This window comes from Carcharhinus amblyrhynchos, chromosome 11 (assembly GCF_965287045.1).
Source record: "Carcharhinus amblyrhynchos chromosome 11, sCarAmb.v2.hapA, whole genome shotgun sequence".
Taxonomy (NCBI): Eukaryota; Metazoa; Chordata; class Chondrichthyes; order Carcharhiniformes; family Carcharhinidae; genus Carcharhinus; species Carcharhinus amblyrhynchos.
In genome coordinates, this window is record NC_137334.1 from 93441964 (window position 1) to 93455834 (window position 13871).

Below are 13871 nucleotides of genomic sequence, written 5' to 3' on the forward strand. Positions count from 1 at the left end.
TTTGAGATAAACTTGTATGCAGCATAAAACAATAAGTAAGAGTTTCTATGGACACAGAAATAGGAAGTAGGTGGCTAAAGTAAATAAGAACATAATATAAGATCAGAAGAACTAGGAGCTGGAGTTCTGCTCCTTCATTCAATAAGAACATGGGTGATCTTTTAGGGACCCGACTCCACTTACCCACCCGTTCACCAAAATCCTTAATTCCTTTACTGTTCAAAAATTTATCTATTCTTGCCTTAAAAACATTCAATGAGGTAGCCTCAACTGCTTCACTGGGCAGGGAATTCCACAAATTCACAACCCTTTGTGTGAAGAAGTTCCTCCTCAACTCATTCCTAAATCTGCTCCCCCTTATTTTGAAGCAATGCCCACTAGTTCTAGTTTCACCTACCAGTGGAAACCATCTCCCTGCTTCTATCTTATCTATTCCCTTCATAATTTTATAGGTTTCTATAAGATCTCCCCTCATTCTTCTAAATTTCAATGAGCATAGTCTCAGACTACTCAGTCTTTCCTCATAAGCCAACCCTCTCAACTCCGGAATCAACCTAGTGAATCTCTTCTGCACCCTTTCCAGTGCCGGTATATCCTTTCTCAAGTAAAGAGACCAAATCTGTACACAGTACTCCAGGTGTGGCCTCACCAGCACCTTTTACAGCTGTAACATAACCTTGCTGTTGTTAACCTCCATCCCTCTAGCAATGAAGGACAAAATTCCATTTGCCTTCTTAATTACCTGCTGCACCTGCAAACCAACTTTGTGATTCATGCACAAGGACATCCAGGTCCCTCTTCACAGCAGCATGCTGCAATATTTTATCATTTAAATAATAGGCCATTTTACTGTTATTCCTACCAAAATGGATGACCTCACATTTACCAACATTGTACTTCATCTGCCAAACCCTTGCTCACTCACTCAAACTATCTATATCCCTTTGCAGATATTCAATGTCCTCTGCAAGCTTTGCTCTACCACTCATCTTAGTATCATCTATGAACTTTGACACACTACACTTGGTCCCCAACTTCAAATCATTCATGTAAACTGTTTACCCTCAAACTGTATCTAGAATTCAATGAAATTGTGGTCATTGCCTCCTTATCTGCAAGATCCCTTATTAATCCTTCTTCATTACACAAAACAAATCTAAAATAGTCCGTTCCCGGATAGGTTTCCCGGATAGGTTGTCGTGATGGGAGACTTCAATTTCCCAAACATCGATTGGAATATCCCAAGGGTAAGGGGTTTGGATGGGGAGGAGTTTGTTAGGTGTGTTCAGGAAGGTTTCCTGACACAGTACATGGATAAGCCTACGAGAGGAGAGGCTGTACTTGACCTGGTACTGGCGAATGAACCAGGACAGGTGACGGATCTCTCGGTAGGAGAGCATCTTGGGAATGGTGATCATAATTCTATCTCCTTCACAATTGCATTGGAACAAGATAGGATCAGGCAGGCTAGGAAGGTGTTTGTCTGGAGTAAGGGGAAATACGAAGACGTCAGGCAGTTAATTGGAAAAATAAACTGGAAGGAGGCATTCTTGGGGAAAAGTACAGAAGGAAGGTGGCGGATATTCAAGGAATGTTTGTCTGGAGCTCTGCACGACAACGTTCCAGTGAGACAAGGAGGTTTTGGTAGGTCGCGGGAACCGTGGTGCACGAAGGCTGTGGTGAACCTAGTCAGGAAGAAAAGGAAGATGTACAAAAGGTTCAGGGAGCTAGGAGATGTTAAGGATCTAGAGGAGTATAAGGATTGTAGAAAGGAGCTTAAAAGGAGAGCCAGAAGGGGTCATGAGAAGGCCTTGGCGGGTAAGATTAAGGAGAATCCCAAGGCCTTCTACAAATATGTGAAAAGTAAAAGGATGAGAAGAGAAGGGATAGGACCTATAAAAGGTGAAGGGGGAAAGGTCTGTGTGGAACCAGAAGAAATGGCAGAGATGCTTAATGAGTACTTTGCCTCAGTATTCACGGTGGAAACTGATCTGGGAGATTTTGCTACAGGTTTGCAGCAGATGGAAAAGATTGAGTATGTGGATATTAAGGAAGAGGATGTGTTAGAACTTTTGAATTCTATCAAGATAGACAAGTCGCCGGGACCAGATGGGATGTACCCCAGGTTACTGTGGGAGGTGAGGGAGGTGATTGCAGAGCCCCTGGCGATGATCTTTGCGTCGTCAATGGAGACGGGAGAGGTTCTGGAGGATTGGAGGATTGCGGATGTGGTTCTATTTTCAAGAAAGGGAACAGGGATAGCCCGGGAAATTACTGACCGGTGAGTCTGACCTCAGTGGTTGGTAAGCTGATGGAGAGGCTTCTGAGGGACAGGATTTATGAGCATTTGGAGAGGTTTAGCATGATCAGAAATAGTCAGCATGGTTTTGTCAAGGGCAGGTTATTACTTACGAGCCTAGTTGAGTTCTTCGAAAATGTGACTGAACACATTGACAAAGGAAGTGCAGTGGACGTGGTGTACATGGACTTCAGCAAGGCATTTGATAAGGTCCCCCATGCAAGACTTCTTGAGAAGGTGAGAGGGCATGGGATCCAAGGGGCTTTGGCCTTGTGGATCCAGAACTGGCTTGCCTGCAGAAGGCAGAGAGTGGTTGTGAATGGGTCTTTTTCTGCATGGAGGTCAGTCACCAGTGGAGTGCTCCAGGGATCTGTTCTAGGACCCTTGCTGTTTGTCATTTTCATAAATGACCTAGATGAGGAAGTGCAGGGATGTGTTAGTAAGTTCGCCGATGACACGAAGGTCGGTGGTGTTGTGGATGGTCTGGAAGGATGTCAGAAGTTGCAGCAGGACATAAATAGGATGCAAGACTGGGCGGAGAAGTGGCAGATGGACTTCAACGCGGAGAAATGTGTAGTGGTCCATTTTGGCAGGACCAACGGGATGAACGAGTACACTATCAAGGGCAGGAGTCTTAGCAGTGTTGAAGAGCAGAAGGATCTTGGGGTCCGGGTCCACAGGACTCTTAAATCGGCCTCGCAGGTGGAGGCTGTGGTCAAGAAGGTGTATGGTGTACTGGCCTTCATTAATCGAGAGATTGAGTTTAGGAGTCGGGAGGTAATGCTGCAACTTTATAAGTCCCTTGTCAGGCCCCACTTGGAGTACTGTGCGCAGTTCTGGTTGCCTCACTATAGGAAGGATGTAGAAGCTATTGAAAGGGTGCAGAGGAGATTTACAAGGATGTTGCCTGGATTGGGAGGCATGCCTTATGAAGATAGGTTGAGGGAGCTGGGACTCTTCTCCCTGGAGAGGCGTAGGTTGAGAGGCGACCTGATAGAGGTTTATAAAATGTTGAGAGGAATAGATAGGGTGGATTCTCAGAGGCTATTTCCCCAGGTTGAAATGGTCGCTACGAGAGGACACAGATTTAAGGTGCAGGGAAGCAAGTACAGAGGTGATGTTAGGGGTAAGTTTTTCACTCAGAGGGTGGTGAGTGAATGGAATCGGCTGCCGTCAGTGATGGTGGAGGCGAACTCGCTGGGGTCTTTTAAAAGACTTCTGGATGAGTATATGGGATTTAATGGGATTGGAGGTTATAGATAGGTCTATGGATTGGTAGGTATTGATGTGATCGGCGCAACTTGTGGGCCGAAGGGCCTGTTTGTGCTGTAGTGTTCTATGTTCACAATATACTGTTCTAAAAAGCAATCTCCAATACATCCCACAAATTCTTCTACACTACAGATTGCCAATTTGGTTTGTCCAATCAATACGCAGATTAAAATCTCCCATGACAATTGCAGTTTCCTTCAAATATGCCCTGATATTTCCCCATTTTGCTCTGACTTGAGGGGTCCATACAGCACACCCACCCATCTCTTCCTTCCCCTGCTATTCATAATTTCAACCCAAACCGATTCTACATCACTATCCATTGTCTTTATATGACTCAGCACTGCTCTGAGACTTTCCTTGATTAACAACACTACCCCACCTCCTTTCCCCTTTAGCCTGTTCTTTTATCTACTCTGGAATGTTGAGCGCCCAGTTCTGGTCACCCTGCAACCAGGTTTCTGTAATAGCTAATAGAATCTGTGTTATCAATTCATTTCTCTGGTTGCAAATGCTTCGTGCTTTCAGATAAAGAACTTTTAGCTTTGATTTTTTACAGTTGTTTACAATCTGGATTTGCTCTGCTACATATTTTTGTTTTATGTTTCCTGTCCTGGCCTGTCACACTATGACAATCAAGTTCTCCCTCACAAACCTGTGCCATTGCTCCCTCATATACCCCTTGTTTTATAAACCTTCTATTCTTGGAACCCTCCCCTTCCTAGTTAGGAATATTGTATGAATCCTTGGTGTAATATTTGTACCCTTTGAATCATAGAATCCTAATTCCTCAACCTGCCTACAGAGAACCTCCTTCCTTGTTCTACCTCTGTCGTTGGTGCCTATATGGACCACGACCACTGTATCCTTTTGCTCCCACCCCAAGGTCCTCTCCAGCCTAGAGCAGCTGTCCCAAACTTGGCACTGGACAGCAAAAGAGCCTTCGAGACTCTGGATCTTGGCTACAGAGAACATACTAAGTATACAGGAAATATATACAGTAAATGGCAGAACCCTTAGGAGTATTGATAGGCAAAGGGATCTGGGTACAAGGTCACTGAAAGTGGCAATGCAAGTGGAGAAGGTAGTCAAGAAGGCATACACCATGCTTGCCTTTTTTGGTCGGGGCACTGAGTTTAAGAATTGGCAAGTAATGTTGGCGCTTTGTAGAATCTTACTGAAGCCGCACCTGGAATATAGTGTTCAATTCTGGTCGCCACACTACCAAAAGGATGTGGAGACTTTGGAAAGGGTACAGAAAAGATTTACCAGGATGTTGCCTGGTATGGTGGGCATTAGCTATGAGGAGAGGTTGGAGAAACGTGGTTTGTTCTCACTGGAACAACGGAGGTTGAGGGGAGACCTGATAGAAGTCTACAAGATATGACAGGCATAGACAGAGTAGATAATCAGAAGTTTTTTCCCAGAGTGGAAGAGTCAGTTACTAGGGGGTATAGTTTATACTAGGGGGCAAGTTTTAAATGAGATGTACAAGGCAGATTTTTTTACACAGTCTGGTGGGTGCTTGGAACTTGTTGCTGGGGGAGGTAGTGGAAGCGGACACAGTAGTGACTTTTAAGGAGCATCTTGACAAGTACATGAATGAGATGGGAATAGAGGGATATGGTCCCCAAAAGTGTAGGGGGTTTTATTTAAGTCGGGCAGCATGGTCGGTGCAGACTTGGAGGGCCGAAGGGCCTGTTCCTGTGCTGTAATTTTCTTTGTTCTTTGTACTAAGACAGTGTCTATTCCCCAATCACATTCAAGGGGCTAAAGGGAGACACATCACCAGGACTCAATGAACTGTGCGTTAGGTTTTAATGTAAGTGGCTACAGAGATAGTGGATTCATTAGTTGAAACTTTTCCTAATTCACCAAATTCCAGGAGGGTACCAGAAGATTGGAAACAGCCAATGTGACTCCATTGTTCAAAAAGGGAGAAAGGCAGAAGGCAGGGAACTACAAGCCAGTTAGTTTAACATCTATTATAAGTAAGACACTGGAGTCAATCAAAGAGGAAATAGCTAATCATTTAGGAAAGCTGAATATAACCAAACCTAGTCAACATGGTTTTGTGAAAGGTATATCACGTTTGACAAATGTGCTCTAATTCTTTGAGGGTGTAATGCGGAGAATAGGTAAGAGAGGAACCTGTAGATGTAGTGTATTTAGATTTACAGAAGGCATTTGACAAGGTGCCGCATAAGAGGCTGGTGAATAAAGCAAAAGCCTATGGAACTGGAGGAAGTGTGTTAGCATGGTGACGTTAGCCTTGGTGACTATTTTCCAAACCTCGCTGGATTCCGGGGAAGTGCCAGAAGGTTGGAAAATGGCTAATGTTACGCCGTTGTTTAAGAAGGGTGGCAGGCAAAAGGCAGCGAATTATAGGCCGGTTAGTTTAATGTCTGTTGTAGGTAAAATGTTAGAATCCGTGATCAAGGAGAAAATAGCGAGACATCTTGAGGAGAATTGCTTGATAGAGCAGACGCAGCACGGTTTCATTAAGGGGAAGTCGTGTCTGATGAATTTATTGGAGTTCTATGAGGATGTGTCTAGGGCGGTGGATAGAGGAGAGCCGGTGGATGCGGTGTTTCTTGATTTTCAGAAGGCGTTTGATAAGGTGCCACATAAGAGGTTATTACAGAAGGTCGGGGGCATGGAGTTGGGAGTAGGGTGTTAGCGTGGATTGGGGATTGGCTGTCAAATAGGAGGCAGAGAGTGGGGGTCAATGGGTGCTATTCGGATTGGCGGTTGGTGACTAGTGGAGTGCCCCAGGGGTCGGTGCTGGGGCCTCAGCTATTTACCATTTATATAGATGATCTGGAGGAGGGAACCGAGTGTCTGGTGTCAAAATTTGCTGATGACACCAAGATTGGTGGAACGGCAAATTGTGCAGAGGGTGTGGAGAGTCTGCAGAAGGATCTAGATAGGCTGTGTGAATGGGCCAGGAACTGGCAAATGGAATTTAATGTTGGCAAGTGTGAAGTTGTCCACTTTGGTAGGAATAATGGTAGGAAGGACTATTACTTACATGGTGAAAAACTGCAGCATGCGACGGTGCAGAGGGACCTGGCGGTCCTTGTGCATGAGTCACAATAACCCAGCTTGCAGGTGGTCAGGAAGGCGAATGGGATGCTGGCCTTCATAGCGAGGGGGATTGAATATAAAAGTCGGGAGGTCTTGCTGCAACTGTACAGGGCACTGGTGAGGCCGCAACTGGAGTACTGTGTGCAGTTTTGGTCGCCGTACTTACGCAAGGATATTTTGGCCTTGGAGGGAGTGCAGAGGAGGTTTACTAGGCTGATACCGGAGTTGAGGGGGTTGAACTATGAGGAGAGGCTGAATAAACTAGGCTTGTACTCGTTAGAGTTTAGAAGAATGAGGGGAGATCTCATTGAGACGTATAAGATGATGAATGGGATGGATAGGATAGAGGTGGAGAGGCTCTTCCCACTCAGAAAGGACAGTAGGACTAGAGGGCACAGCCTCAAGATAAAGTGGGGGCGGTTTAGAACAGAGTTGAGGAGGAACTTCTTCACTCAAAGGGTGGTGAATCTCTGGAATTCTCTGCCCGTTGAAGTGGAGGAGGCTACATCGCTAAATGTTTTTAAGACGCGGGTTGATGGGTTTTTGATAAGAGAGGGGATTAAGGGTTATGGGGAGAGGGCGGGAATGTGGAACTGAGACATGACAGATCAGCCATGATCTTGTTGAATGGCGGGGCAGGCTCAAAGGGCTAGATGGCCTACTCCTGCTCCTATTTCTTATGTTCTTATGAAAACTGACTGTCATGTACAAAACAGAGATTTGGAATAAAGGGGTCCAGTGTGGAAAGATGTAACTACTGGAGCACCACAGGGATCGGTTCTTGGCCCACATTTGTTCACTATTTACATTAATGACCTGGAGGAAGGAACGGAATCTAACGTTTCCAAATTTGCCAATATGAAGATAAGTGGAAGGCTGATTGTGATAAGAACACAAGAAATAGGAGCAGGAGTTGGCCATCTAGCCTTTCGAGCCTGCCCCGCATTCAATAAGATCATGGCTGATCTGTTGTGGCTCAGTTCCACATTCCTGCCCTCTCCCCATAACCCTTAATCCTCTCGCCTATCAAAAACCCATCAACCCGCGTCTTAAAAATATTTAGTGAGGCAGCCTCCACCACTTCAACGGGCAGAGAATTCCACAGATTCACCACCCTTTGAGTGAAGAAGTTCCTCCTCAACTCCATTCTAAACCGCTCCCCCCCCTTTATCTTGAGGTTGTGCCCCCTAGTCCTACTGTCCTCTCTGAGCGGGAAGAGTCTCTCCACCTCTATCCTATCCATCCCATTCATCATCTTATATGTCTCAATGAGATCTCCCCTCATTCTTCTAAACTCCAACGAGTACAAGCCTAGTTTATTCAGCCTCTCCTCATAGCTCAACCCCCTCAACTCCGGTATCAGCCTAGTAAACCTCCTCTGCACTCCCTCCAAGGCCAAAATATCCTTGCGTAAGTGTGGCGACCAAAACTGCACACAGTACAAGGATGTTGTGATTCTGCAATGGGATGTAGATAGATTGAATGACTGAGCAAAAACTTGACAAATGGAGTTTGATGTGGAGGCATGTGAGGTCATGCATTTCAGTAGAAATCAAAAATTAGATGTTCTAAATGGACTGTGGGTGAATGAAATACAAAGGGATCTAAGTGTTGTACTTTCTGAAGTGTCGATGTACTTACTGAAGTATAGTCACTATACTTACATATGAAACATAACAATAGTCAATGTGCACACATCAAACTCCCACGAACAGCAATGTGATGATGACCAGGCAATTCGGGTGGAATTTTTCAGCCTTGCTCACCCCTAAATGAGAAAATCCTGCCCGAGAACAACAGACCTTTCCATGGTCCGCCCCTTCAATTCCTATGGCAGGCAGGATGGTAAAATTCTGGCCTGTGTGTTTCGTGATGCTCATAGATGAATAAATGTAACTCCTCTGTTCTTCTTCAGAATAGTACCATGGGATCTTTTACAGGCATCTGAGCACAGCTGGAGTCTCAGTTTAATATCTCACGAGTGTTTCCAACAATTCCCATCATACTGAGAGTACCAGTCAGGCACAGTGATTAAAGTCAGGACTTTGCATTGGGCAAAAGCAGAGAGGGGGTCAATGGTTAGGGTTGAGTTGGTGTGGGGATGGTACGGGGGTTGGGTGTCGGGGTGGATTCATGATGTGGGTGTGTGTCAGAGTGGGTGTTAGGGTGGGTGTCGAGGTGGGGGCGGGAATCATGGTCAGTATGGGTGTCGAGGCAGGTGCGGGTGACAGTGTGGGGGGGTCAGGTGTCGGGGTGGATGTCAGGGCAGGTTTCGGGGCAGGTACGGGTGTCAGTGTGGGGAGCCGGCTGTCAGAGTGGGGGTGGGCCTCAGGGTGGGTGCGAGGGTGGGGGAGGGGTTGGGTGTTGGAGTGGATGTCAGGGCTGTGTTGGAGCAGGTGTCAGGGTGGGGGCTCAGGACGGGTGTCGGGGCGGGTGATCGGGTGTCCGGATGGGTGCAGGTGTCGGGAGTGTCGGGGTGGGGGGGGTGTCGGGGTGGGGGGGGGTGTCGGGGTGGGGGCTGGAGCTGAGGTGGGGGTGTCAGGCTGGGTGTCAGTGTGAGTCAGCCCTATCCCCCCAGGCTCTCCACTGGCCCCTCTCCTGCTCAGGGCTCACCCACCTCTTCTTGTACTTCTCCTTATCGGCCTTGAGGCAGTTGAGCTCCTTCTGCTGCTCCTCCAGCCTGAGCTTGAGGTCGCACTTGGCCTTCTGGAAGATGGCCTCGACGCGGCAGTTCTCCTCCTTCTCGGCCCGTTTGAGCTCGGCCTGCAGGTCCTTGTTCTTGCGCATGAGGCTGAGGATGGTGCTGTTGATGTACTTGGCGAAGCGGTCATTGAGGTCCTTGAAGCGCTCCTTGCCATCTTCCAGGCCGTCGTGCAGCTCCTTCTCCACCTGCTCCCCGGTTTTGTCGGGGTAGCTGGCCACGGGCCGGCAGCTCGAGTGCATGTCTCCGGGGTCCCAGAGGCGGCCACAGCCGGCCTCGCGCTCTCCCACACCTCGAACCTGCTTCTCTTGGGAAGATTAACCTTCGTGCCCACGGGAGTGCGGCTGAGCCTCAGGGTGCCGCCACTTGGTGGCTGTTTGAAGCCTCTCTCACGCGCCGGGGTAACGGCCTCCCCGTCGCCTGTTTACTTTTGTCGCCCTGGCAGCCGTTGGCGGGCCGGCTCCGCGCCTGCGCACTGGCCGGCTCCCCGCCCCTCCACCCCGGCACGTGACAGAACCCAAAACAAAGCTCGCTCCAACCGACACGCACCGGCCCGGGCGCATGCGCATGAGGAGGCCGCCCACCCCAGTTGTTCCCACACATGCTCTGTCTTTGACCAGCCCGGCTCCAGCACGCTGTCCTCAAGCGCATGCGCCTCACTGCCTTTCCCGCTCCCGCGCAAGCGTTGTTCACATTCCCTGCTGCTTTCACTGGACGCGCCATCCACCAGACGCATGCGCTCTTTGCTCCTCTAGTTCGCATGCGTGACGGACGTAAATTTTTGGCGCCTTTTCTCGCGCTGCTTTCCGACTCTGCAGGGCGTCGACCTTAGCTGACGAAATAAATCTCCCGTATTGTATGTACGATGGATATAAGGACCTTTCCTGGCGTTAATGGAATAGAGGTGGGACTTTACTTCATTCTAATAATAAGAATCCATCTGCTGCGGCTGTTGGAAATCTGTCATAAATATTGTGGAACTGCTCAGAGACATTTAATGTTTCGGGTCAATGTCCTTCCATCAGAACTAGGGAGATTAGAGATCTAATGGGATTGAGCAACGGGTGGGTGGGGCAAGGACAAAAGTAAGATTTATGATAGGGTGGAAGACAGAAGAGATTGGAAAACAGAAACTTAATCGTCACAGACTAAAGGGAATGATGGTATGCTGGTGAAGTAATGTTAATGTACAAGGACAGAAAGCTAGTCATGAACTTTTACAGCACAGAACGAGGCCACTGGGTCCATTGGAATGCAAACCATCAAGCACTTAAAATTATTGAACCCCTACAGTACAGAAGGAGGCCATTTGACCCATCGAGTTTGCACTGCCTCTCTGACAGAGCATCTTGACCATGCCGTCTCTCTTGTCCATAAACCCACAAGCTTACCTTTGCTAATCCAACTAAATTGCACATCTTTGGACTGTGGCAGGAAACTGGAGCACCCGGAGGAAACCCACGCAGACACTGGGAGAATGTGCAGAATCATCCGAGGCTGGACTTGAACCCGGGTGCCTGGCGGTGTGAGACAGCAATGCTAACTGCTGTGCCACCCAACTATTCTATCTTCTAACCCCACTTTCCAGCACTTGGGCCATAGCCTTGTATCCTCTGATGTTTGAGGCTAATCTAAATGCTTCTTCAATGTTGTGAGGGTCCCTGCCTCTATCATCCTTTCTGCTCGTGAGTTCTCACCACCATCGGGGTATCCCATTAGTCTTAACCACTTAGCTACTTGTCCCGTTGTCTTCAGAGTTCTTTGGACATGCACACCAAGGTCCATCTGACCCTGCATACTCCCTAGCATCCTACCATTTACCGTGTTCTTCCTCTAGAATGTGTTATGATACCAGTTGGTGTTACTGCTGGACAGGAAGATTCTAGAATGGATCCTTGGCTCATAAGCTTACACTTTATTCGAATAGAGTCACAGTTTTACTAATTAGTCCTAAACAACAAGAAAAAATATTAAACATGAAAAATGTGATGATCATACAATAATCCTTTACTCATCCTTAGCTTCACAAGTCAATACAACTTTCAAAGATAACACCCCATTCTGAAACCAAATGACTGCTGCCACTCAACCGATCTTCTGTGGATTTCTCCTCAAATTTCCCCCGCAGATTGTCAATGAGCGTTTCCAAACTCCAGTCCCAAAAGACATGCTTTTAAATCTTACAAATAATGCTTTTTATCGGCTGCTTTCATTAAGAACCCACTCCAGGTTTAAACAACTAACCTTTCAAACAAAGATTGCGCTCAACTTTTAACAAGGAATCGAGCACCAGGGTTTCCACCATTTCTTTCAGGCTTCCTTTATCTGAATTGCAACATGCGTGCAAAATTCTACAAACTCAGGTACTCAGTCCCCAACAAAATATTATTGCTTTAAACACTAAAATAAGGATACCAAATCTTACGATTGCTTCAGATATGTGGCTCGTCTGTAGCCAACTTCATCGGCTATTCTCTTCCCAGATTTGACTTTAACTTCCATGAACAGTATACTGTTTTATCCTTAATTTCAGACTTCTTGGAAATTTCTCTTCATTTCTCTAGTTTCCTTAACTGGCTGTACGTTTCCTGTAATTGTTTGCATAACCATTACTCCATGGTATGGCTTTTCTTCTAGAAAAGCTGAGAGAGATGTTTCCCTCTCTGGCCTTGTATAACCAACTGCTATGAACACAGCTAAAGTACATACTTAAAAGCCTTCCGAAAACCAATGGCCATAAATTCAGTTAAAACACACGATTCCAAAAAAGCCTTCCTACTCTAAAGGTGTCCCTGGTTGCTAGGCAATGACTTTTTATTTTTCTATCTTCATATTTTCTTTTTATGCCATAAACCTCTCTAAGGACAGTAGAAGCACAATTTGAACTGACCAAAACCTCCTCACACATATAAGCACCTTTGACTAGCATGAATCTAACTAGAATTGTACTCCGCTTACACAGAACCACTAAGGTGAACTCACTTAAACCTATACCTTATTTCTAATAATTTGATGCTCTACCTCTTGTTGATCGCGGAGGGTGTCTTACTAAGATCTGCTGTCCAGCCCTGGTGACTGCACCAACGTCTCCTACAATTCTTGTCAGTGACATCTTCCGACCGCCTTCTGATTCCACATGTGGAACACAAAGGTCCTGTGAGACCAGTTGGCTCAGTGTGAGGGGGGAAATTGATGAGAAATCTGTAGAAGTTACGTTGGCTGGCACCTGTCATTTGGCTTCAGAGAGTGGAGTAGCTGACCACATTTTGCCTTGGTTCACATGGACTGTGTATTTACAATTAACATTAGCATAATTAGTGTTATATGTCATAACGGCAAATTGCGCAGAGGGTGTGGGGAGTCTGCAGAAGGATCTAGATAGGCTGGGAGAATGGACCAGGAACTGGCAAATGGAATTTAATGTTGGCAAGTGCGAGGTGGTCCACTTTGGTCGGAATAATGGTAGGAAGGACTATTACTTACATGGCGAAAACCTGCAGCAGGCAACGGTGCAGAGGGACCTCGGGGTCCTTGTGCATGAGTCGCAAAAACCCAGCCTGCAGGTGCAGCAGGTGGTCAGGAAGGCGAATGGGATGCTGGCCTTCATAGCGAGGGGGATTGAATATAAAAGTAGGGAGGTCTTGCTGCAGCTGTATAGGGCATTGGTGAGGCCGCAGCTGGAGTACTGTGTGCAGTTTTGGTCGCCGCACTTACGCAAGGATATTTTGGCCTTGGAGGGAGTGCAGAGGAGGTTTACTAGGCTGATACCAGAGTTGAGGGGGTTGAGCTATGAGGAGAGGCTGAATAAACTAGGCTTGTACTCGTTAGAGTTTAGAAGAATGAGGGGAGATCTCATTGAGACATATAAGATGATGAATGGGATGGATAGGATAGAGGTGGAGAGACTCTTCCCACTCAGAAAGGACAGTAGGACTAGGGGGCGCAGCCTCAAGATAAAGGGGGGGCGGTTTAGAACAGAGTTGAGGAGGAACTTCTTCACTCAAAGGGTGGTGAATCTCTGGAATTCTCTGCCCGTTGAAGTGGTGGAGGCTGCCTCGCTAAATATTTTTAAGAAGCGGGTTGATGGGTTTTTGATAAGAGAGGGAATTAAGGGTTATGGGGAGAGGGCAGGAATGTGGAACTGAGCCACGACAGATCAGCCATGATCTTATTGAATGGCGGGGCAGGCTCGAAGGGCTAGATGGCCTACTCCTGCTCCTATTTCTTATGTTCTTATATATTGTATCTATTGTATATATTTATATATAAAGGTATAGTGTGATGAGGAGTAAGGTGAGATAGTTAATCTTATCTTTTTTAATAAAGTTTATTATTCTGTTGAAAGTTAATCAGCAGTCATATGACTATTCAGTAGCTACCTTCTATGTTATCTAGACAAAAAATAAAAGTAGGAACCATCAGACCAGGTCCCACTTTGGACCTGAATGTGCCGTAATAAGACTAGCTGGGGTCGTAATGAGACACTGATGCAGTCCATATCCAAATGCAGCA

General features: G+C 46.7%; 1 protein-coding gene across 1 annotated transcript in view; it reads right to left on the reverse strand.

Moving 5' to 3' along the window:
- The window catches only part of LOC145349783 (glial fibrillary acidic protein-like), a 95463-nt gene extending 85727 nt beyond the window's left edge, over nt 1–9736 (reverse strand). Inside the window, exon 1 of the mRNA XM_080198328.1 lies at nt 9276–9736. Within this exon, the coding sequence (XP_080054454.1) occupies nt 9276–9601 (326 nt within the window). The 5' untranslated portion in view covers nt 9602–9736. The remainder of the gene's footprint in view (nt 1–9275) is intronic.
- Nucleotides 9737–13871: the final 4135 nt, after the last annotated feature.